This window comes from Cebus imitator, unplaced genomic scaffold (assembly GCF_001604975.1).
Source record: "Cebus imitator isolate Cc_AM_T3 unplaced genomic scaffold, Cebus_imitator-1.0 Scaffold104, whole genome shotgun sequence".
In the NCBI taxonomy this organism is placed as follows: Eukaryota; Metazoa; Chordata; class Mammalia; order Primates; family Cebidae; genus Cebus; species Cebus imitator.
Genome location: NW_016107419.1, coordinates 6,115,403 through 6,140,968, shown reverse-complemented (window position 1 = coordinate 6,140,968; position 25,566 = coordinate 6,115,403). Strand labels below are relative to the sequence as shown.

The 25,566-nt window shown below is 43.7% G+C and overlaps 1 protein-coding gene across 1 annotated transcript; it reads right to left on the bottom strand.

The window, feature by feature from the left end:
- Window positions 1-2,092: 2,092 nt before the first annotated feature.
- ADRB1 (adrenoceptor beta 1) lies at window positions 2,093-5,046 on the bottom strand. Its single transcript, XM_017537634.2, has one exon. It carries the CDS (start codon window positions 4,804-4,806, stop codon window positions 3,379-3,381), a length of 1,428 nt encoding a protein of 475 aa, XP_017393123.1. The 5' UTR covers window positions 4,807-5,046; the 3' UTR covers window positions 2,093-3,378.
- Between the last annotated feature and the right edge of the window lie 20,520 nt (window positions 5,047-25,566).

The window sequence follows — 25,566 nt, the reverse complement described above, 5'->3', positions numbered from 1 at the left end:
CTTAGGGGTTATTAATAATTCCAATTCCCAACTAAGAAATAAATAAACTCTATTTGCAAAGGTTTATATGGGCAAGCTCACCAAAGGACGAAGCCATATGGTATACCAATTACACATTTCTACATCAGGGAGAGAATTTATATATCCCGGAAAATCTCTATTGAGTTCTCATTAGTGTTCAATCTGAATGTAACTTTCAATGTAGCAAATCTATGAATCTTGATCACATTTTCCTGTTACGATGTTAAGGTTTGTGCTTTTGGTAGTTTGCTACACACAGCCCATGGGTAAGGCTGTCTTTCTGCACACTCGTTGCCCTCTTCTTCCTGTTCCTGCAGTGCACAGTCTCACCAGATTAAGCAGGACTGGCAGCCCAGCTCCCCACATCCCCCATTATAAATCAATGGCTGCCTTCTTCAAAATCTACGAAAAGCAGTCTTCATGGATATGTGGAATCACTGACATGGTCTGTTTCTGAATCCACGTAATTCTCAGTTGGAGAGCGTGGGAGATGACAACTCTATCCTATTTCCTGCCAATACATAGAAACCAGTCCCAAGATTATAGGGGTTTCCTCTCACTCACTCAAGTGATTAAGCCTGTGCACTAAGTGGTTAAATTATATACATTTGTTCTTAAAGCTTAAAGGACTTTTGTCATTTAAGACCTGAAATTTGATGGGCCTGTATATATGTTTTGGGCTGAGAAGATTTCTTTTTACTTAAATGTGAAGATTTATCTAGACAAAATAAGTAAATAATCAGGAAATCAAGAAAGTGAAGCATTTAACTGCTATGTAATTTCAGACAAAGAAGGACAAAACTCCTAAGAAAATGCATCTTACACATTCATGGTGGGGAGTGGATAGAAATTAACCATATTTGGTTCCTAGGGAAATTATAGTGACATTCATCCTGAGACTGATTTTGCACCCTCCAAAATATGTTTCTTTAAATATTTATTTTTGTATCCTTAAAGAAGCTCACCCTTTCTTTCTTTCTTTCTTCTTTCTTTCTCTCTTTCTTTCTCTCTCTCTTTCTTTCTTGCTTGCTTGCTTTTCTTGCTGGAAAGGGGTTAAACTTCATAGCAGCTTTTGTTGAGGCTGCTCCTGTTCATGCAACCTTCTGCTGGTCTCTAAAACATCTACGTCATTAACCTTTCTCAGAAGACGGTTGCCTTGTCTTTAGAATATGCCATTGCAAAAAAGAATGTTCAGTCTCTACTTTTCCCTATTAGAGAATACTCTCTCGTGTTAAAGTGTAGCATAAGCCAGACGTGAATACGCTTTACTTTGATTTCTTTACTCTATGGTAATGAAATAAAAAGCCTGTTTAAAAAGATAGTAAGTATTTTAATGTATTTTGGATAATGTAAAATTAATATCAGGACAGAATTTCACTATACTTTCCTTTAGGAACTAACTTTATGAAAAATACCCCATCCTTTGGGTGCTGTAATTTTCTTAGAAACTTAAATCCTTTCGCATTTGCTTTTACCTGTGATCTGTCCACCCAGAACTTCTGGCAAAATGATCTACTTAACTATGCTAGAGAAAAAACATTTACTTCAGAAGCCCTTTTATATGTTTTTGCTTAACCATGAAAGAATTTTTCATTCTAAACAGGCTCTGGGGAAATCTGCACACAGTGATCATCTGCAGCCTGTGATTTTCTATTGGAAAACAAAAATAAGCTGTGGAAGCCACTTACTGCATTCCAAGTAGGCAACTGATCATTCAATGAGTCTTTCCTGCATTTCCATGAAAAGTTGCAGCTGAGTTAAATGGCCACATCACTAGTTTTTAAATTTATTTTTAGAATATAAGCAATCCCAAATGTCATTTCTTAAGTCAAGTGCAGCAGATGGGATCTTGAAAGTGCCTACACGTTTAATCTGGCTGTGAAAATTTAGGGCAAATCTGTAGCTCTCAGTAGGTAAACACCTTATTTGGTCTGGAGGCATTTTGCTATGTTATTGAAACATGAAAACCTATTAAAAGAGCTCTATGGGAAATCCAGTCTGTATTCTGAACAAAACAAGCTGTCTTTTTCATTATCGCTGACCCCTTACAGACAAACGATACATAATCTTGATTGTGCTTCATTGGTATTTATTGCACATGGACCAATTCCTCACACAGTAGTTAGTTGCACCAGAGTATAAATACTTGGTAAAACACACAAGAGGAAATAGAATTTACACACAAGTGCTAACTTTCACCAGCAAATTCACGTGGGCACTTGGACATAAAAAAAATAAAAAATCCTTAAGATAATTATATTTATAATATGGATACAGTTACAGTACCATGATAAAGGAGTATAAAAAGCTATTTTCCCAATAAATCATTAGCTCTATAACATACTAGACAACAGAAGTAGAGTGTGAATTTTATTTTAGTTTTTAAGATCTGCCCACCCCTTCCCCAGTTAAAAAATATTTAATTTCTTTTTGTGCAAGTAACGTCTTCTGTGGAATTTGTAATTCCTAACACTGTGCAAAAATGGCATTTTGAACCACTCCTTTTTTTTGTTTTTGTTTTTATCCACATGTGCAGTAATCAAAACTGTCTCTCTCTCTCTCTTTTCATGTCCTGTCTTCAATTGACAGAGTCACATGTCACAGAGAGAGGCTCTGCGCCTGGTCCTTCCAACTGGTATTGATACATAAATAAGCTGTTTAATATAAACAAGTCTTTCTATCTGCTGTGCAAATGCACAGTGTGAGGTAGAAATCCCTTAGCCTGACCACCCAGGCGCGCGGGGGGACAGAGGGTTTGCCCTACACAAGGGAAGCAAATTGGGGCTTGTTCCAAGAAGAGCTTAACATTTCTTGAAACGTGAATTTCTTTTTTTGCATCCATCCTTTTTGCTTTCATAACAGCGGAAACCATTACTCAGGAATTAAAATGAAATTTCTCTGGAAAGCAAAAGGAAATAAATATGCCTTGATAAACTGTCATTCTCCTCTCTCTGGCTGGTAGACTGCCCCTGTTCCCGGGACAGGGATGGGAGCCAGGCTGATCGATTTTAACCCCCTCCCAATGCTTCTCCTTTCCCCTGCCTACCCAGCTTCCACTCCGGTCCTCGCAGAGTGTCAAAAACCACCTGGGGGGAAAAATCTAAAGACGCATCACACGCAAACACAAAAGAAGGCCGGACCACAAACAGAAGAAGAAGGAAAAAAACCCAAGGAACATCAGCAAGCCACTCTCCCACCCCTCCTCAAACTTTCCTTTTTGTGCAACGGTCCGTGGCTTTTCTGTTTGCCTTGGATGATTCAGACGAGGTTTGTGGGCTTCGAGTTCACCTGCTTTCGGTCTTGAGTAAACACAGATCTCCGAGATCCCCCGGGAAGCCGTTCCGGGACGCCGGGCCCCTACAGCTTGGATTCCGAGGCGAAGCCGGGGCGGCACGGCTCGTCCAGGCTCGAGTCGCTGTCCGCCGCCGCCCCGCCGTTGCAGCCGGCCCAGGGCTCCAGCAGGCGCGCGGGCGGCGTGGCCCCGACGACATCGTCGTCGTCGTCGTCCGACGCGGCCCCGGGCGACGGCGGGGGACCGGGCCGGGCCAGGCAGCCCGAGGCGCGCGGCCGGTCCCCGTGGGCCGCGTGGCGCCGGCTGGCGGCTCTGCGCGCGCAGCGGAGCAGGCGCTGGAAGGCCTTGCGGAAGTCTGGGCTGCGGCAGTAGATGATGGGGTTGAAGGCCGAGTTGGCGTAGCCCAGCCAGTTGAAGAAGACGAAGAGGCGGTCGGGCACCAGCTCGCGGTGGAAGGCCTTCACCACGTTGGCCAGGAAGAAGGGCAGCCAGCAGAGCGTGAACACGCCCATGATGATGCCCAGCGTCTTGAGCGCCTTCTGCTCGCGCAGGGCCACGAGGCGCGAGGGCCGCCGCTTGCCCGCGCGCCCGTTGGTCAGGGGGGCGGTGGCGGCGGTGGCGTTGGGGCGCGGGGGTCCGGGCGCTGACGGCGGCGCGGGCGCGGGGGCGGGCGAGGGCGGCCGCTCCGGGCCGCCGAGGAAGCGGCGCTCGCAGCTGTCGATCTTCTTCACCTGCTTCTGGGCCTCGCGGAACACCCGCAGGTACACGAAGGCCATGATGCACAGGGGCACGTAGAAGGAGACCACGGACGAGGCGATGGCGTAGGCCCGGTTGGTGACGAAGTCGCAGCACTTGGGGTCGTTGTAGCAGCGGCGCGCCTCGTCGCTCTCCGCCCGCCACCAGTGCATGAGGATGGGCAAGAAGGACACCAGCGCCGAGATGGCCCACACGGTGCACACGAGGCCCCGTGCCCGCGCGCGCGTCAGCAGGCTCTGGTAGCGGAAGGGCGACGTGATGGCGAGGTAGCGGTCCAGGGCGATGACACACAGGGTCTCGATGCTGGCCGTCACGCACAGCACGTCCACCGAGGTCCACAGCTCGCAGAAGAAGGAGCCGTACTCCCAGCGGCCCCACACCACGATGGTGGCCCCGAAAGGCACCACCAGCAGCCCCATGACCAGGTCGGCGCTGGCCAGGGACATGATGAAGAGGTTGGTGAGCGTCTGCAGCCGCGGTGTCTTGGCGATGGCCACGATCACCAGCACGTTGCCCGCCACGATGAGCAGCACGATGAGCGCCATCAGCAGGCCCATGCCCGCCGTCCACTGCTGCGACAGAGGCTCCGGGCCTTCGCTGGCGGGAGGCAGCAGCGAGGAGGGCGGCGACGCGGGCACCAGCAACCGCGCCGCCGTGGCCGCGCCGTCGGGGAGCGGCGCAGCCGACGACAGGTTGGCGGGATCGGAGGCGCCCAGGACGAGCGCCCCCGCGCCCATGCCGAGCTGCGGAGGCCGGGGGCGGTGGGTGTGGCGGGGCTGGGCCGTGGCTAGGGAACACCCCAGGAGCCCGGGCGGCTGGGTGCGCCGAGGGAGGTCGCGGCCGGGTCAGCGCAGCCGCGGCGGGGGACCGGAGGCATGGGCGCCGGGCGCCTTTCCCGCCGGAGCCGAGCGCTGTCGCTGTCGCCGCCGCCGCCGCCGCCGCTGCCGCTGCTGGAAGAGCCGCCGGTACCTCAGCATGTTTCTGAGAGCGCCGGGCCCGCCGCTCCGGCACCCAGCACCCACCCCACCCCGCTCCCACCTCCCCAAGCCAACCCCCGGGGCCTGGCGTCAGGCTCCTGCAGCCAATCGGGGCAAAGGCACGCCCCCGTCGGGTCTGCCCCCCCCAACTCCCCGCACCCCATTCCAGTTGGCAATTGAGCCGCTCCTGAGAGTCCCGAGCTAATCGCAGAGCTAGTGCCTCCCGTGCTGCCCGCCGGTTCCTGCGGACGCGCCACTTCCTGCGCCCGCTGGTTCCAGGTCCCTGTTCCCCGCGCCCCCTCCCGTGCCCGGCTCCCCCACGGGGCCCCGCCCCCTCCCGTGGCCCACAAGTGCTCCCGCAGCAGCTCCTGCTCCCCGTTTGCCTCCCGCGCCAGGCTCCCTCCTGCGCCCCTGCGTCTCCAGCATCCCCTAGACCTGCAGTCCTGGGGGTTCCCTGCGGCAGAGAGCGCTCTCTCCCTGGAGCGCGGAGGGGACCTTGGTGTTCAGGAAGCGCCAGAGAGCCTGGGACTGCTTGCCCGCCGGGCATGAAGGAGTTTGCCCTGCGAGCTTGGTTGTGGCATGGGGCAGCCTAGCAGGGTGTGTGTAAAACCCTTCCCCCGTCAAGAGGCGACCCAGCCAGCCTGCGTCGTGACAGCTTGGGGGATCGGAGGTGGGTGTTAGTGGTTAGAGGAAACTTCCCAGCAGAGAGGGTTGCTGGAGCCAAGGGCGCATCTGTCAAGAATGCTCTCTGGGTGCTGTTCTTGCAGGGATCTTCTGTTCAACCTCAAGTGCAGTGGATGTGGAAAGGAAGCGAAGGTTTGTGCATCTAACAGCTAATGCTGAGGACCCGCTGGAATCGTATACACTCCTCAGTCCCAGCTAATGAATGTGTAGCATGATACAACAGTGTGTGCTCATGATATAAAGGAGAGGCTTAGGGAGACCGAAACGTTGAGATACAGAGCAAACGGTACGATCGCGAGGGGAAAAAAACGTGTTTAATTACACTTTAGACTTTTCAGTGATAACACCTGTATTTTGTGTTTTATTACTCTTGTGATTTTATAATTTGAGCTAGGTCAGTACCAACACAATGAGGTCAGTACCAACACAGTTTCGGCTGACCTCATGAACTACCATTTCAGATTCCTTGGTCTGCGTGCCTGTTTTCTCCTTTGCCCAAGTTCCCAGATTCTCAAAACTCTGGGATTAGTTTTGGAGGGATGAGACAAGAACACGTATAAATACTCCAGAGGATTAAAATCTGAAAGCACTTAAAGTTGTATCTGTGTTTTTTTGAGTTGGCAAATGAATCGCTTTGAAATTAATGAGTTGTTAACCTGGCAAAAAGGATTATATTGAGGCTGGGGGCACAGCCATGAATATTCAGTGCGGCAGGACTGCAAGCCCCTTCTCTCATTTGGCCCCTGTAGTGTCCTCAGCTCAGGCCTGAAAAACAAAAAATCTTTAATTGGGTCCTTGAGAAGTAAACAGCTTCTAATTGTTTATGTAAGGGTGCATGAAAATGTTATATAATTCTCACAGGTCCTTCTGGCATTGGAGTAAGAACAGTGCCTGCAATGAACATCAGTGTCTTTGCTGATGTTGGTCATCAGTATGATCAAGCTCATATTCTTACCTTGCAAGGAGAGACCGATTTCCACAGCTGTCCAGGTCAAAAGCAAAAAGTTATGTTTTTAAAGTTTATATAAAGCCAAGCAGTTTTAACCACTTTCTCTTACAGAAATGCAAACATATGAATTTGCTTTAGGCCCAAGCCTGATCATCAGAGTGTTACAACTGGGGAGTAATTTGCTTATTCACCTCCTGCCCAGGATTTATCAGCTGATTTGCCAACTTGGGGAGGTTGAGGAGGGGTGCCAGGAAACAAGAGGACTTAGAAAAAGGGGAGGAAGGAGACTATACCCCAAGTTTTCATTGTCACCACAAGCCTGAGACTCCTGGCGTCTTTCTTTCATTCTCTTTCTTTCTTTCTCTTTCTCTTCTTTTCTTTGTCTCTCTCTTTCTTTTCTTTCCCTCTTTTTCTTTCTCTCTCTCTTTCTTTCTCTCCTTCTTTCTCTCTCTCCCTCCCTCCTTTCTTTCCCTTTCTTTCTCCCTTATTTCCTCCCTCCCTCCCTCCCTCCCTCCCTCCCTCCCTTCCTCCCTCCCTCCCTTCCTCCCTCCCTCCCTCCCTTCCTTCCTTCCTCCCTCCCTTCCTTCCTTCCTTCCTTCCTTTCCTTCCTTCTTTTTCACTGTTGTTGCCCAGGCTGGAGTACAGTGGCATGATCTTGGCTCACTGCAACCTCTGCCTCCCAGGTTCAAGGGATTCTCCAGCCTTAGCCTCTCAAGTAGCTGGGATTACAGGCATGTACCACCACACCTAGCTAATTTTGTATTTTTAATGTAGACGGGGTTTCAACATGGACTGGTCTCAAAAACCTCGGCCTCCCAAGTGCTGGGATTACAGGCGTGAGCAACTGTGCCCAGCCTTCTGGCTTCTTTCTGGGCCCCCAAGGGGCAGTCTCAAAATAGCCAAGGGATTGGAAGAAGTTGAAATTGATGCTGCTCAGGAAAGGAGCTCTGAGTGCTGGGCTGCAGGGTGAGGCACAGGGAATGTAGGGAAGAGGTTTTTCCTTGCCATCTTTCTGTCAAGTGGTGTTACCAGAATAGAGAGTGCCAACCTTAAATGGCCCCGAAGGGTGGAAGGCATTGCTTTTCTGTGTGCGATAAGGCCAGAACTTTGTTGTAGAGGTTCAGGGCAGAAGCCAGATGCCAGTAACTTTGCCGTATCATCATTACATATATAAACACACTGTGACATTTGAATTATTGAAAAACTCTCCTGAAACTTTTTCCCCTGCCCATTCAGAAATACATCAAGTTTCTCTGAATTTCTGTATGATAAATACATTAAATTATAAACACTGAAAACCAGAAGGCTATTCTAGCAGGAGTACCCATACAGCGATCTCAGGAATTCTTGGGGATTTCCTTCCATTTTACTGACGGGAGAGTTTGGAATAGTTCAGGTTCAACTAGTGTTGGTTGTCTAATAAAAGTAAAATATTCTTGGAACTCCTTTGATTCCTACATTTTATGGTTGGGGTGTGTGTGTGTGTGTGTGTGTGTGTGTGTGTGTGTGTTTTAACATTTTTTAGCCTAACACTTTTTGTTCTTAGGTAAGGATACAAGATCAAGAAGAAAAACATATGAACTTATACAAGTACTGGATATTGTAAGTTGAATAAAACTCCCTCATTTCTTCATTCTTCACTTGCAAAAGTTAAAGCAAGTCAGTTCTAAAAACCCATTGTACTTTGGAAAATGACAGAAAGCGCCAACGATGAAGGCTGATCAGCACACTTGAGAGGTTGTGCACTTCTTCTGCAGAGTTCCCGCCCCCACTTCTTCCTTTCCCATCCCACCACCCTCACCCCACACCAGGACTTGCCACGGGTTCTATTTGATCTCCCTGCCACTGGTCCTCCCTGCTCCATTTAATTTGGCATAGCATACCCAAAGGAATATTTCCAAAATGCTGCTTCAACCAGGATGCTTTTCTATTCCGCAGCCTTATCTCTTCAATTTGACATTCATAGCTCTCTCCAGTCCAATTCCAAATGGCCTTGGCAACCCTATTTCATACTAGAACTCTCCTTATCACACGTTGCATTTCTGTATTCTTTTTCCTTTTGTGGATCCATACTCCTTCTTTTTCTACATCTGTACTTTCTCACTGGGTTCCCTCCACCAAAACCCACTCCTTCTCTGCTCCCATGAATTCAGCCTTGGAGATCTGGCTAGACTGTCTTCCCCATCCACTGCTTCTGAAAATTCTCTCTCCTTCCCTCTGACCTATAGTAGTGACTCTCCTAATTTCATTTCAGGTGGCAATTTCAACAGGTTGCCTTTTGATGCTTCTTATATTGTTATCTTGTTTAAGTTCTATGTTTTCTCTTTTCTTCTCTTGTAGATTGTAAGCTCATTGAGAGCCAGGACTGTCTCATACATTTTTATAGCTCCCATGTTTACTGATATTTACTTGATATTAATGAATATTTAGCTTTGATTCATAAATATCTGATATGTAATTTATTAAAATATTCTCATTTTTATACACATGAGACATACTTGAGTATTTTAGGAGCTGCAGTCTTCACACTTCCTTATTATTTACAGCAGTAATCCATATTCTTACCACCTAGTCAACGTTTTCACATAAACATTTCAAAGTACTTTATGAAAGCAAGGTAGGCTCATGAGATAAATTTATATCAGACCTATTCAGTAGTAAATAAAGTAAGACATAGGTAAGAGATTTTCCAAAGGAGCCATGCAAGTCCACCTCCATAAAAACTGCTACCTGGCGGGACTCAGTAGCTCAAGCCTGTAATCCCAGCACTTTGGGAGGCTGAGTCAGAAGGATCACTTGAGCCCACAAGATTGAGAAAGAAAAAGCACTACCTTTTCTTTATAAATGACTCAGTGAATAGCCTTTTTCCTTAGCCTTTATTTATGATACCATATCTATATATCCAGCCATTTCTGCCCTAGGAGAGTTGCTGATGACTTGAATGTGGTTTCAAGTTGTATATCAAATCAAATGTTTGCAGAACAGTGATAACAGGCATCTAACCCATCCAAGGTTGCAAGCTATAAGCCCGGCAAAGACATTTACATTCTTGAGTTGACTTTACCAGAAAATGAGTTAAAAATAAAAGTGAGTAGCCTAACTGGACAACTGCTGGAAGATCTGCCAAAGGATATGTGGGGGAATCTCCTAATAAAACCCCAGGAAGTATATGAACTCTGTTAGCAAAATGTGCCTTGAGGCTGTTAATAGCCCAAAGCTATTTGAAATCAAGCTATAACAAATCGAAGGATTTGTTAATTAGAGCTTTGGTGGCTGTTTCTCAGGAAAGATATATGACTTTTCACATGCAGCAACACAAATGCTAAAACAATCACTCAGTGCTAACTAACCAAAGAACAGGGCTGGCACTTAAGGCCATATACTGGTTTTGCAGCCAGAATTTACACAGGGACGCCCAACTCTAGCCATCTTGAAAACAAGCACAGAGAACAGTAGCATAATCATGGTACCGTGTGGACTATGAGGAAAATTCAAAAGCTTTCCTCTCTCCCCATCTTCTTCCTCCTCCCGCACTTTCCCCCTCCTTTTTCTCCTCCTCTTCCTCCTTGTGTTTCTACCAAGTACATTGAACAATGCTAGAGCCAATAATAATATTTTTCAAAATTTGGATGTTTTGCGAAGTGTTCAGACCTAGGAGGCAAAAGGCCCAGGTTTGTGTCCCAGCTTTGTTGCTTTTCTGTTTGACCTTTGATAGTGGCTTCACCTTTAAAGTAGACTCACCATTTGCTCCCTTACAGGCTTGTGTGGGAATTACATGAGATAATGTAATTGAACGTAATTGAATGTAATTGAATGTAATGTATATGAACGCTTCTTGAAATCGTGTACAGCTCCATGTACTTATAAAGCAACACTGTCTTATCCAATCATCATGACATTGCAAACCATGAAAGGGGTTAGGATTTGCTTGTATGAGAAGAGTCAGTTCACTTAGATAAGCTTCTGTTTATCCGCTTGACTCCTTTCTTTTTCACTCTAGATATTAATAGGATTCAGAGCCTGGATAACCGTGAACTATTTTTAAATGCTTTTAGCAAACTACCTTTACAAAAGTTTTTCCCTTTTTTTTCTGTTCTTCCTTAGTATGTACCCTCTTCTTTTTTAAAAAAAAAAAAAAAATTATGTGATTCTCTTAAATCAACTCTTTTCCAGTATTTCAGTAGCAAAATATTCACAGCAGAGAATGGATTTTTTTTTCCTCAAGTTAACTATTTAGGGTCATGACTAGTAATTTAAAGGAGGAAAAAAGGAAGTCAGCATAATATAAGGCTTAAACCAACTTTCAAAAATTCTGTTCTTATTCAGTTATATAATGAATAAAAATTGATTGCTTATCAGGTGAAATCTTACCTGAAAGTATTCATGGTAATAGGAATATGAGCATTATACATGATAAGCTATTGGCTGAGTTGTCCTTCAGCTTGTCCCAATCCAGAGCTTGTGATGACAACAAGCTGGGATAATTATTGAAAACTCTAGGTTTTATTTTAACAGTAACACAGAGCTTTACTTGTTCCAGACAAAATAATTATGTTGTAAGAAACTAAGATGTTAATAGCAACAAGAACCCCAAAACTCTTGTAAGTTTCTGAAGAGTAGGGATGATACCTTTAAACATTTTAGCCCCTTTTTCTTCTGGCCATGTAGTAGATACAATATTTAATAAATTCCTGTGGAATAGAAGAACCATTTAAAAGTTTACGTCCAGTGGATTTTCTATAATAAAATAAGACATTGTGTTTTCCATGTGGCCATGGAACATGGCAGTTGGACCATCCAACTGAATGGAATTGCCAGATCAAATTATTTACATTTCTTTCTTTTCACTCTTTTCATTCACTACTTTGGGTAAACCAAATCTTCTTTCATATATTTTTCCACTTATTTGTATTGTATAGGTATTTTTGTAATTAACTTACTCATGATGTACTGTAACAATGCCCATCCAGACCCACTCAGTAAGTAGAGGCATGCCAAGTCCTTTGCCTCAGAAAGGAAGACACTAGTGAGACAGTATTGCTGTTGCTTTGGTTTGGGTAACCACTGTCGTCGGGCTTCTTGCTTTAAAAATAAATATCAAACCATTGACATGACATGTATTTTCCACAGTGTCTCAGTTTTTTCGCTCCTTGAATAAAACCTGTTGGAGATCTTCATTCTATGATAGCTTTTTGTTTCCAGGGCATTATCTCTTAAGGGGGCAATAACCTTCTTTGTAAATTTCTCCTAATATAAATTGCTTTCATAATAGTGGAGAAATGTCCTTTCCTCCCTCAGATGGAGAAACTGAAGCCTAAGGACAGAGATGTGTGTAAGATTTTAAGGAAAATGAAAGATAGTTTTTGACTTTCTTGCCTCCTGAGCTAGTCTTTAATTGCTAAAACGTCTGCATCCTTAACAGATGTGGGCCCACCTATTACTGCTTTCAGCATAATTTAATTGCATGATATATTTGGGGACTTGAAGCTAGTCATGGAGTACTTTTTAAAATAACTAACTTTGAACAAGTGAAGTAATTCTATCATGCAACGTTTATTTGTATTTTTCAATCGGCTTAAATATAAAAAATCTGAGATGACAATCATATTTAGCTACGCAAATGAAATTCTCATTTTTGATACATTTTAGTATGAATGTCTAAAACTGCCACATGAATACTAACTCTGAAGACAAAGGAATCCCAAAGAAAGGCCAAGCAATTAAGTCATTTAGTTCTTTGTTTTGTTTTAATCTGTAAAGGAAAGGGCTTCACAGAAGACTCTTACTAAGAATCATAGGCTCAAAAGTTGTGACAACCTTGGAGGACTTTATTTAAGAGCCGAAATAGAGTTATTGAGAAGTTCAGAACTGAAAATTAAAGAGCAAAATCTACTTAGTATCATTCCAAACCAGGTAGTTAAGTAATATGCACATTGAGTTTTGAGACTCTCTGAAAAGCCTAAAAAGCCTTGAAAATGAGCTAAATAAAATGGTATTGGCATAGTCCTGAATTTTTTTTTTCTGATTGTGAAAATGTCTAAAGTGATGATTGTATTATGACTTGTCACTGTCCCCACCCACTGCCTACCTTTCCTTCTCTCCTGCTGCCAACTGCTCTGCAACAGGCATTTTTGATGTTTTCCCTTTTACTAATTAATAGAGATTATACACCCTTTCATGGCTCTAGCTTAAGGAGAATAATCTTGGTTTTAAAAATGCCTATACATATATCCTCATATGTAGAGTTTTCGTAAATACTAATCTGAGAAACAACTTAGAATAAAAGTTTATTAAGCAAGTTCAAAACCCGTAATTAACTTTGAAAAAAAAAAAAGTCATCAGTATTTACAGCATACTCAGTCTTGGTGAAAGAGTTAAAAAATATCCCTGGCCTACACATTTTTGTTTCAGATTTTTTTTTTTCTTTTGAGACAGACTCACTCTGTCACCTAGGCTGGAGTGCAGTGGTGCGATCTAGGCTCACTGCAACCTCCACCTCCTGGGTTCAAGCAATTCTCATATCTCAGCCTCCCGAGTAGTCAGGATTACAGGCACCTGCCACCATGCCCGGCTAATTTTTTGTATTTTTAGTAGAGATGGGGTTTCACCAGGTTGGCCAGGCTGGTCTTGAACTCCTGACCTCAAGTATCTGCCCATCTCAGTCTTCAAAAGTGCTGGGATTATAGGAGTGAGCCAACATGCCTGGCCTGGATGTTTTTTATTACATAATTTCAAATTGTGATATTTTAGCAAGATCACACCAATTTTAGGAGTTAGTCTTAGAATTAACCTCTTTTCATATTCCATAATGATGAAGAACACAGGCTCTGGAGTCAGAATACCTGGGTTAAAATCCAGGTGCTGCCAATTAATAACTGAATGACTCAGACAAGTTATTCGAATACATTAGGCCTCTATTTTGTCATCTGTTAAATGGGAACAGTAAAAATCGTATCTACCTCTGAGGCATCGGGGAGACTTTGTAAGGCATATAAACCATGTGGCATAGTGCTTGGCTCATCATAAGCACAGCACTTACTAACCATTAGCTTTTATCTTACCATTGTTTTAAACAACAGCAACAACAACAAGATTATGGCACAAAGCCAAAAAACGTTCTGTACCAAACTAAGCATGGCAAAAGAGGCAGCTTCCAATAAGTAGAAATAGAATAATTGAATAAGTTTATTATCTTTAAAAGTGAGAATAGTAAAGAATCTAATTTGGTAAGTACGCTTTTGATTTGAAAAGCAAGTTTATCCCTTTGTAGTCATTTAATCTGATTATCATTCCATTCAGGGAATTAGAATTTCCCAAACTAATTTGGTATCATGAAAAGGCCATTCCAGTGACTTCTAACCTATGGCATAACCATATTCCAAATATATGAAATAACAGCCACCACAGAACAAAGCACCTCCGGACTCCTAATAGAGATGCTTATTTCCCGAGCTATGATTGATCCAAGCTGCTTCTGCTTATGGCATACATTTATAAGAGCCGAAGGAGGCCACAAGAGTTTCTTGTGACCTGCTTTGTCTCAATGCAGCACAACACTGAGTTATCCTGAATATTAGGCATCTGACATTCTCACTCCCTGAGAATGAGGGAATAAAGAAGTAGACAACAAAAGAAGTTTTTCAAGCTCATGTGGTTTATCCTTTAAGAGTGTCTTTCAGTCTCTCACTTGGGACTACTAATTTTATTTGAGAACCAGTTTTAATGTCTTGTTTGTCCGGTTTCTGTTCTTTCACAACAAAGTAAGACAAGCAAGGAAATGAGGATGATGCAGAAGGCAGATGGACTGTCTGGGAAGTTCATATGAAAGGAAGAAAAAGGGAAATCACCAATGGCACTTACTGTGGAAACAAAGGGTCTCTGTCCCTCTGCAGCCACTGATAAAGCTACATCATTAGGAAAGGTTTAGATTACGTTCAACTGCTCTTGGTCTGAGAATGTGAAGCATGTGTTTTAGAATCACTTTTGTTAAAAAAGAGTAGAATGAACATTTTGTAACTGCTTATTTGCCAGAACACCCGAGTTACCTAGAGAGTGAATTTATATGCACTTTTTCATTCTCCAATGGTGCTGGATCAATGAAGTGTGAGTTTGTTTGCTAGAAGTCCACGTTCGAGTTGTAGGCAGAATTGGTTCCTTCTGGGGGCTGCGAGGGAAGGATCCATTCCATTCCTCTCTCGTTGGCTTGTACATGGCTGTCTTTTCCCGACGCCTGTCTGTGTGCCTGTCCAAATTTCTTCTTTGGATAAGGACATCAGTCATATTGTTGGATCATAGCCCATGCCAATGACCTCATTTTAACTTGATTACCTCTGTAAAGACCCAATCTCCAAGTGAGGTCACATTCCGAAGTACTAGGCGTTAGGACTCCAGTATATCTTTTGTTATGGTGGGGGGTGGGGACACATTTTAACCTGTAACAAGGTGTTACTATTAGTAAGAAGGACTGCTTCCTTCTGCGCAAAGCTGAGTCACCTGAATCTCACGCTTGCCATGTTTGTTATAAGACTTCCAGTACGAAGAGCAAACAGAATTACTTCTTGTATCGCACGCTAAAGATGGCTCCCCAGATAAATGGTATCCAGGCCCTGGTGAAAAGTTTGCTTTGTTACTGGGTTGCAGTCTGTTACAAAGTCATGAATACCTCAAGCTGATTGTTGGCAGACCAGGTTCCCATATGTTCTGGGTGGGTCTTAGCAACAAGGACGGCAGGGGAAGTGGAAGGCATGCCTCTACTAGGTGTGTGCTTAACGACGGTGGCAAAAGTACCGTTCTGTTACAGCTTTCATTACAAATTATGAAGATCCACTGTGTTTTCTTACAAATGGAAGAGAAAAATTCAGGTTTGCCTTAAGAATTTGAATTCGAGGAGAAAAAATAAACCAATCCAGTTGGTTGAGTGCGTAGACCACTTTTCAGCAGGTTATTTTGACATCGTGTAGTGGCAAACTCAGAATCTGTTTCTACATCTGCAACATGCCTGCAATTTGCCCAAGCTGGAATCAGTGTAACAGATAGCAAATAACTGGGTAGGAAAGATATGACAAACCCTTATAACCGCAGAACAAAGCTGGCCTTTGAGGCAAGATAAAACCAGGTCCTCATATAGAATCCGTTGAAAAACGGGATTTTTGTGACCTTGAAGTAGTGATTTTGATTGGAATGATGCTTCAGATCCTAAAATACTGGCTATCAGAGGTTTGACTAAGAAATTGCTCTGTTCAGAATATTGATTTTGATTGATTTGGAATCTGAAGTTCATGGACATCTGAATTTTGTGTGTCCTAAATTGTATACTAATTATCCTTTATGATGCTGAAGACAGAGCCAATAATATTTTAACTTGTACCTGGGCTATGGACCAAATGCACCTGTTTTGTGCATCAGAAAATAAAACCCAAATGTCCTTACCTGGCTAAGGTTCAAGAACTCACACTGATGCCTTCTCTTGCCATTTAATATTAATATGGCTCAAGGCTTCCCTGGATACCTCTGCTGTAGGAGCTGAATTTGGAATCATAAGTCCAGGCTTAACACATAGGAAAAATCCAAGAATCACTGTAACATAGTATGTCATTCTCTGTGATGCCAACACCTCCTTACAGATATATCTGCTATCTTCGTGTTATATAAACAGCATAGATTTAGATGTGCTGTATGTGAATCTCTATTTTAAAAATGTCATATCTAAGTTTTTTTTTTAATGGCTAGGCTAGTTCAGTTTAACAGTCTTATATAAGATGGCACTTAAAAGCTCAGATCTGTGGATCTGAGTATTATTTAGTCATCTGTTTGTGCAACTATATTTTTAACTTAATGTATGATGAGCAAATAGTTTTTCTGAACTCCCAAGCTGTGTTTCCATACTTCAGTTTGCTTTATTTTCCTCTCAATTTTCTTTAGAACACATTACAGAGAATTTGCTCTGGAGACTTCATAAGGATTTGATGAAGGTAGGTAGCATTCACCAGAAAGCACCAAGCCAAATGACCAAAATTAAAAACTTGAATGGACTCATAGGACAATATGTGTTCTTTCCAACACAGTTTAATGGAAACATAGATCTATGACACATTCTTTTTTACAACCAATGACTAAGAATGTAATAGTCTTGTCAGATATTATTTTTACTTTATAAAGGAGGAAATTGAAGCTTGCAGAAGTTGAGTGATTTAGCCAATGTGTCACAACCTAGCAAGTCGGGGAGCAGGACTCCCAGCCCAGGTCTGTGTGATTCCAAAGTCAGAGCTTGTCATCGAAAAGAAGGCCTCATTCTATTTTCTCCTTGTTTGAAACAGCTTACCTATTTGAAACTAAGATCCAAATTCAACTGATATTAGAAATCTTCTGCGAATCCTGTCCCATGAGGCTACATGAATTTTTGTCTATGCCTGTCTTTCGTAAAAACTTCATGTATAAGGATGTTTTCCATGAACATTTAAAGGCTGGCTCTTCAAGAGTTACCAGATTCTGTCTCTGGCATTTCCTCACTTCTACTGTTGCCGTGTCGAGGAGTCTGCTTCCCAGCTTCCTGCAACATCACCAATGCTGTCCTTTTAGTTCCTTCAAGATTTTGTTCCAACTTTTTGTGACCAAGAGTTTTTTTGTTTGAGATGGGGTCTCCCTATGGTACTCAGGCTGGAGCACGGTGGCGCAACCTTGGCTCACTGCAGCCTCAGTCACAATTCTCCCATCTTATCCTCCTGAGTAGCTGGAACTACAGTCACATGCCACCATGTCTAACCAATTTTTGTAATTTTGTGTGTGTGTGTGTGTGTGTGTGTGTGTGTGTGTGTGTGTAGAGTGTGTGTAGAGACAGGGTGTTGCTATGTCACACGGGCTGGTCTCAAATTCCTGGCCTCAAGTGATCCTCCAGCCTCAGCCTCCTGAGTTGCAAGGGATTGCAGGAGTGACCCACCATGCCCAGCTCAGAAAATGATCATTTGGTGGAGGGCACACCTCCAGGAACAGCATAGTTGAGAGCTGTGCTCATTCCTCTTGGGCTCTTTCTCACCAGTCTGCTGCCCAGGAAGCAAACCAGCTTCTCGCCTTTACAGTTTTTAAAGCATGAGTCAGGTACAAAACTCTCTGTTCCCTCAGCATCATAAGACACAGGCCAGGCTCTCCAAAGATTCGCTTCAAGCTCTCTGCTTGGTTTGAGGGGGGCTGGGAGGAGCTATGTCACCTGCAGTTCGACTCTGCAAGAACTCCAGCATACCCAAGCCTCTTTTAAGACTCTAAGGATGAGGCTACAGGGTCCTTGGGCAGGTTTGTTTCTTTTTTGGGTCACCCTCTGCTGTGTCTGCATGGATGGTCTAGCACTTCTCTTTAGAATGTGTGGGCACCTAACACTCCTTTTCTCAGCTTTGGGGTCTCAGCTCAGACTGAGACGTCAGAAAGTCTTATTTTAACATCCTGTTCCATATAGGTTTGGTAGTTGAGCACACAGTTGTAATTAGAATTGCGGTGGAGGAAGAGGTGGGTGGGGAGAGATGCTGAGGAGTGTGTACAGAAGAAAGACAACCAATGACAGGGGACACCAGCCTTAAAAGGCACAAAGGTGAAGAGCAACCCACACACCCAGAAGCAAAAAAATTCCAAAATGTGGAGATGAGATACTGGGAGGTGAGAGAAGACCTGGGAGAGAGTACTCTTATAGAAACAAAGACAAGAGTTTCACGAAGCAGATGCCAGGTGACAGAGAACCAACTCCCTCATATTTAAAGAGTTCCTAGAAATCAAGAATAAATAGATGAACAGTCAACAGAAATGGGCTAAGTCCATGAACATATAGTTCACAGCCAAAGAAAGATAAACGGCCCTTACACATTTGAAAAGCTGCTCAGCCTCACTCTCAATAAAGGAACTGCAAGAGAAGACAACACTGAGCTCCATTTCTCACTTTTGAGATTGGTAAGCATTTTGAGGACACTCTGTATTGGCAAGATTGTTGGGAACTGAGCCTGTTCATGCATTGCTGGTCGGAGTGCGAAATGGTTCACTCCTGGGTAGGTGAACCTGACTGTATCTGCCTGAACTACACAAAATTCACTCAGACACAGATAGCCACTCTACTCTCCTTGAAACTCTTTCTCGCTTGAGTTCTGGGGCAGCAACCTTTCTGCTTTTCCTCCTATTTGATGAGCTGTTCCTTTTGAACCTTCTTTACTGGCTGGCCTCTAAATGTTGGAGTGCACAAAGCCTCAATCTGGGATACTTTTCTTCATCCACCTCGTCCTATCTCATTGCCTATTTTTTTAATGCAGTAAATTACAAATAACATAAAACTCACCACTTTACAGTGAATAAGCACATCCATAGAGACAGAAAGTAGATTAGTCGTTACAAGGGGCTGAGGGAAGGAAGGAATGGGTAATAAATGCTTAACGCATGTAGGTTTTCCTTTGGGGGTGATGAGAATGTTCTGGAAAGTGGTGATGGCTGCATGACCCTGTGGATGTCCTAAACATCACTGATTGTATACTTAATGTTGGTTTCAATGGTAAACTTGATGTTATGCATGTTTTACCAATAGCTAGTCTGTCTCTATGGATTTCCTTATTCTGGATGTTTCCTGTAAATGGAATGATATATTTAGCGTAATGTTTTCAAGGTTCATCCACATTGTAGCATGTATCAGTACATCACTCCTTTTCATGGCTGAATAGTAATCCATCATATACACACACAAACACACACACACACACCACATTTTGTGTATCTATTCATCGGTTGATGGACATTTGAGTTGTTTCCACCATTTAACTATTGTGAATAGGTTCTTTCTTGGTGGGAGGCCTGGGTCTACCCAGGTGAAGTACGCTTGGGACTCCATCCCGGAGCACCCAGGTAGCACTGAAGCACTCAGGCATAGGCTGGGGCTCCCCTGGTGAGCAGGCTGGCTCTCACCAGACAGTCCAGAATAGTTGGGATGCACCATTGGCATAAACTCTCCACGAAAACTATAAAAGGAGCTGCTCAAAGCACCTGAAGGGATCCTGACCTGACTGTGGTGGTGTCTTATCAGTGGCAGGCCATGCTAGGTACCTGTAGGCTAAGGAAGGTGATTTCCACCAATGAGCACTGCTGAGTCACCTACCCTACGTGATTGTCTCTGGGTTGTAAAGTGGTCTTTAATCCACAAAGCAAGTCAGATCCTTTTTTTGGATCCGGATTTTTTAAATCCATGACATCACCATTCCACTATGTCAAAGGCACACTTTCTGCAGTAATCATCAGTTTGCCCCCATCGATTCCCACTTTGTTTGAGGGGCATGGGGTTTTGGAGTGCCCACTTCTTCCATCTGCTAGCTGCATGACCTTGGGCAAGCTATTGCACACCTTAAATCCTCCACTTCTGCATCTGAAGATTGATCAGAACTCTTGTAACTTCACAAGGTGGTTATGAGCATGAAATGAGGCCATGCTCAGAACACTCAGCCATCCATGGCTCCCCATGGCCCCCCTAATTAGGTCTGGCATGCAGGCCCCCACCCCATGTTTCTCCGTATCTCCACGGGGTCCTCCACAGGTTCTGCCATCCCCAGCAGGCCAGGTCCTGTGTTTTTGCTCAACTTTTCCACTACTTATGGGAAATCGTTTTTCCTTGGGCTTTTCTTTGTGCCTGTATCTATTTTTTAAAAACAAGAAACATGTATTAATTTTAAAATCAGGGAGAAATAAAATCTCATCATTCATGACGTTTTGAACACCCACTCTCACTTCAAAAGCCATTTCTCCATAAGCTGTTTCTCCGTCACTTCATCAGCTGGAGTTGCTCACATCTTTGAATGATCACTGGATTTTTAGTTAAAAACGTCTTCCAGAACTTGCAGCCTTGGGCTTTCAGGTACTCAAATGCAAATATATTTGGGGATAGACTACAAATACACAACCAATTGTTATAGAAATCAGAATTATAAGCTTTCCAAGGGCAGAGCCTGAATTTTTACTCATCCGAGCATTTCCACTTTGATGTTGATAACTGTCAGACTAGACTGCCATACCCTTAGTTTAAATAAATATTTGCTGAATGGAATTGTTATCCAATGCATGTAAGAACAAGCAGGACCTATATGCCTTGTCTCTTATGAATAGCGTAAAAATAACCCATGTAATTCATCAGATTAACTGATAAAAGGTTTTGTTCTTTTGCCTAGAGAGAGGCCTATAAAGGGATCATTTAGCAGGCTTTCTTTGCCAAATCCGGAGGTTTAATGCTATTTGACTGGATGAATAGTAACAGCAGTTCTAATGATATATCAGTTCATATCTATCTTTTGCCTTTTCACTCATGAAAAATATTTGAAGTGCTTCTGCAAGGGGCAGATCCTGCAAGAGGATGTGGTACCGCCCCGAATTCCCGGCCTGGAAGAACAGTACAGTAATTGTGAAGGAATGTTCACCCTGGCGTGGGCTCTTCTCCATGAAGACAACAACCATTCACACTGCTGTGGGGGATTTCCCTTTACCTGCCTCTTACCTTATTTTATGGGAAGAGCTTAATTACAAGGAAATGAACTCCATCTTTCAAATTTTTAGTTCCTCTGGGAGGTTCATACAGGAGAGCTAAACATCTTTGTTTTGCTGTTATTGACAAGAACGGAAGGTAGAATGAGACCCAGTACCCACTCTTGACTTGATCATGTAGTTTTCTGTTTTTCTAGATGTGAGTCAACAATTCTTGTTGCACGTTTGCTGATTGTGATCATCACGGAACTGCCTTCTCTAAGCACCTTCCTGTTGTGCTGGAAGTTAGGTGAGTCCCTGTCCCAAAGGACTTGTAATTTAAAGCAGTATGAAGGCCAGTGTTTTTCAACTGTGGGCATTTTTGTCTTCCTGGCAGACATTTGGCCATGTCTGGGGACACTTTTTGTTGCTGAAGCTGGTAAGGGGGCTGCTACTGGCATCTAGTTAGTAGAAACCAGGGATACTCCCACACATCCCATCATGCATAGGATGCCCCACAAAGAATGATCTGGCCCCAAATGTCAACAGTGCTGAGGTGAAGAAGCCCTGATAGAGACATATGGATTTAAGTACACAGTATTTTTTTAAAAAGGTGATGGATTAAGAAATGTATATGTGCAGCTGGGCACAGTGGCTCACGCCTGTAATACCAGCACTTTGGAAGCCTGAGGCAGGTGGATCACGAGGTCAGGAGTTTGAGACCAGCCTGGCCAACATGGTGAAACCTCATCTGTACTAAAAACACAAAAAGAAATTTAGCCGGGCGTGGTGGGGTGTACATGTAATCCCAGCTGCTCCGGAGGCTGAGGCAGGAGAACTGGGAGGCAGAGGTTGCAGGGAGCTGAGATCATACCACTGCCTGGGCAACAGAGCAAGATTCCATCTCAAAAAAAAAAAAAAAAGAAAGAAAGAAAGAAAGAAATGTATATGTGTCACACAGAATGTCTTAGTCAAGAAATCAGAAGAACAGAGGACAGCTGGATGGCCCCAGGTGGTAGAGTTGATTATCTTTTTTCCAGTATTTGAGCAGATTTTGTGAGAGGTATGAAGATAATAAGGAGATCGTTTAGGATCCAAAAGATCTGCAGGAGAACCCTGGTGAATCAACATCATTCTGAATTTTAACATCAGCGTCTATGTCGGATAAAAATGCCAATCATTCAGGAAAAGATCATGATGAGCAAGTGCTTTAAATTGGAAGATGTGGGCTTTATTCTGTGATTATGAAATGGTTCACTAAGGCCAGAAACAACTTAAAGTTCAGAATCGTATTAATTCGAAGACCAAAAAAGAGGACCCATTCAGCCAGCTCAAAGATATTCTTGCATCATTTCCTTGTGTGCTGTTCAGGTTAAAAATAACCTCTAATCCTTGTGAAGAGTAAACCGTCTTGTCAAAGAGACTTAGGAAATTACCTCAGGGCGGGGGTTATAGGGTGGGGTAGAGAAGGAGCAATTCATCCAGGAAGAAATTACTTGCTGCGTTTTGAGATGAAAATCTCTGAATGACTGAAGAAAATGTGGGGCTAAGGGAATAAGGGCTCCGATGGGAGACGGGAGGAACGCGCCTGGGGCATGTGTGTGTGTTTTTGGGGGGAGGTGAAGAGGGAGGCACCGGAGTGTGCCTGCAGTGGAGGTGGCTGCCCTGGGTGGCTTGGACTCTGGGCCATGCAGTGTTCTTTTCTTCTCTGTCTTGAGCAGCCTGCCTTGGCCTTGCGTGCTCACAGAGATAGAGTGTAAGCCACAAGCTCTGTGCCTATTGGTCCGTGAAGTGAAACTCGATAAAGGCTGACCTTAGGCTGAGCCCCAAAGTCATCTTAGCACCTCGACATCACCGCAACAGTGAGACAAGAACAGACGTGTTCTTTAGAGGGTCGTGGCTGCACGAAAGTGGAGCGGGAGAATACATGCCAAACAAAGGTGGCTTCTTGGCCTTCAGATTTCTGCTGCCAGCTTCCTATTTGCCACTGGGCTGTAAACTTCATAAAGCAAAAAGCAAGCTCGGGGGCTGTGTGGGTGCCCTGGCTTCTCGTTATAGATGCTCCAATATTGGCAAACATGACAGTCAAATGTTGTGATGTCCTATCCCCCCAGCCTTGTGCAGTATCGTTTTGTGGTTTCCTTGTAATTCGGGACAAAGCATGTCGCTCTGGAAGCAATCAACAAGACTCATGCCAGAGCTCGTGTGAATATGCATGTTGTGGAAATTGGCACTCAAAGATTAAGGATTTTTTTTTTTTTTTTTTTTTTGAGGAGCCACATTGTACTGAAGTTGAAGAAAATTGACAGCTTTGACCTACCTTCCCTCCCTCCCTCCCTCCCTTGCTCTTTCTTTTCCTTCCCTCCTTCCTCCCTCTCTCCCTCCCTCCCTGTTTCCTTTCTTTCTTTCTTTCTCTTTCCTTCCTTCTTTTTCTCTCTCTCTTTCTTTCTTTCTCTCTTTCTTTCTTTCCCTTCCTCCCTCCCTCCCTCCCTCCTTCCTTCCTTCCTTCCTTTCTTCCTTCCTTTCTCTCACTCTCTCTCTCTTTCTTTGTTTCTTTCTTTCCTTCTTTCTTCTCTCTTTGTCTCTTTCTTTCACAAAGCCACAATCACTCTGAGCATGGCTTTTAGTTCATGGATAGTACCACAACGTCCTGTGTAACAGCAAAATAAATAAGCAAGAGAAACATGTTTTCCTGAGAACAATCTAATCCATGTGGTGGAATAGAAGAAACAACGGCTGGATCTGGGTACAAGTCCTAACTCGCCACTTGCTAGTTACATGTCTTTAAGTTTCATACTTAACTTTTCTGATATTCAGTGATTTCATCAGCAGAAGGGAAATAACATTTCTTCCTTCCTAGTACTGTAATGTGGAATGAATGAGCCAATGTATGTGGGACTCTTGCATGGTGCCTGGCATTTGGTAATTAATAAATAGTATTTATTATCATAAAAATTTATGTTATAAGTGTTATATCTCTAAGAGACATCTTTCTATCAGTGATTACATATCACATTATATAATATGCCACAAAACCATACAGCTGCCAGTTGTCAGCTCAATAAAAGCCAACATTTATCATCTACATTGTCACCAAAAACTTATGTGAAGCACTCACCATGCAGAATTACAACTTGCTCACTTGTTTGTGAGTTCTGTAAGCAGTGGGAAATTAAAAGTATGTGCATGTACGTCAGTATAAATCTCCTGTTAGAAAAATGCACCGTGAAGAATATGACATCATTTGGTTTGAAGGCTAAGAAGATTTGGTTAGTAGACGCATGCAAGTAACTCAAGGGAGATACTGGGACTCTCGCCAATAACTTCTGACCTACAGGCAGAGAAGAAACTCTGGGAACTGAAAGGTCTCTTATCACATTTTAATTCAAAAAATAAAATCTTACGCTCCAGAGCCAGAATCTATAAATGGAATAAGATATCAGGAAGAGTAGTGTTCAGTGATAAACAGTGCATTTGGCAAAGAACATTCCACATGTGGCATCAGAGAAGCAAGGAACTCTTTCCCCAGGTATTTCTCCAAGCTTATCATCAAAACAGATGGATGTCAGGAACTTAATGCTGTGCATTGATACGACAATCACAATGCCAGGGAACTTTGACATATAGAAGCTTAAAAGTGGGAAGACCTATTGACTGATTGGTCCACCTGTCCATCCATCCATCCATCCACCCACCCACCCACTCATCCATTCATTTCTATTCATCCATTCAACCAACATTAATTGAATGCATACTCTTTGCCAGGCCTTGGCTGAGAGGCCAAAGCTACAAAGAAGAAAAGTCTTAATCCTCTTTCTCAAGGATCTTACAAAGAACCGGATAGGTGGACACAGTCAGGAAAAGATACGCTCAAAATTTGGTGAGTTACATATGGGCTGGGTATACAGCAGGCTTTTAGTAGATACTGTGTGAAAACAATAACAGTAAACCACAGATCTATGGCAAGGGATGCCATTTCCAGCTCTCTCTTGATGAATGTATTTGAGAGTAAAGGACTGTTGGCAGCTCGGGGTAAAAAGCTGCACCAAGTAGGTGGCTCTTGTCTCTCTTTCCAGCCCACGTTCATCATCTCCGGAGAAAACGACTCCTGTGGCTTGAAGCCTTTAATGGAGCCAGTTCTCCCCCACAGGCTGTCTTCACTTCAAGGGAGGGAGGGTTATTTACTGCATGCTTCGTCACTGATGATCTGCTTGGAGAGAATGCAGGAATCACATTCACTTTCAGCCGCTGAGTGGCCTGGACGGGAGCCATCTGTGTGCATCTGTGTGCACTCTTCCTTTATCTTGTATGTGTGTTGGGGGTGGCCAGGAGTGCATTTTAAGAAGAAACACTTGGAAAAGTTAATGAAACAGCACAAAATGTAATTCCCAGTTCAATACCAAGTTGCTGTCTGTAGTTCA

Coding starts and splice junctions, on each gene's coding strand:
- ADRB1 (XM_017537634.2), bottom strand. CDS start 4,806: ATGGGCGCGGGGGCGCTCGTCCTGGGCGCCTCCGATCCCGCCAACCTG.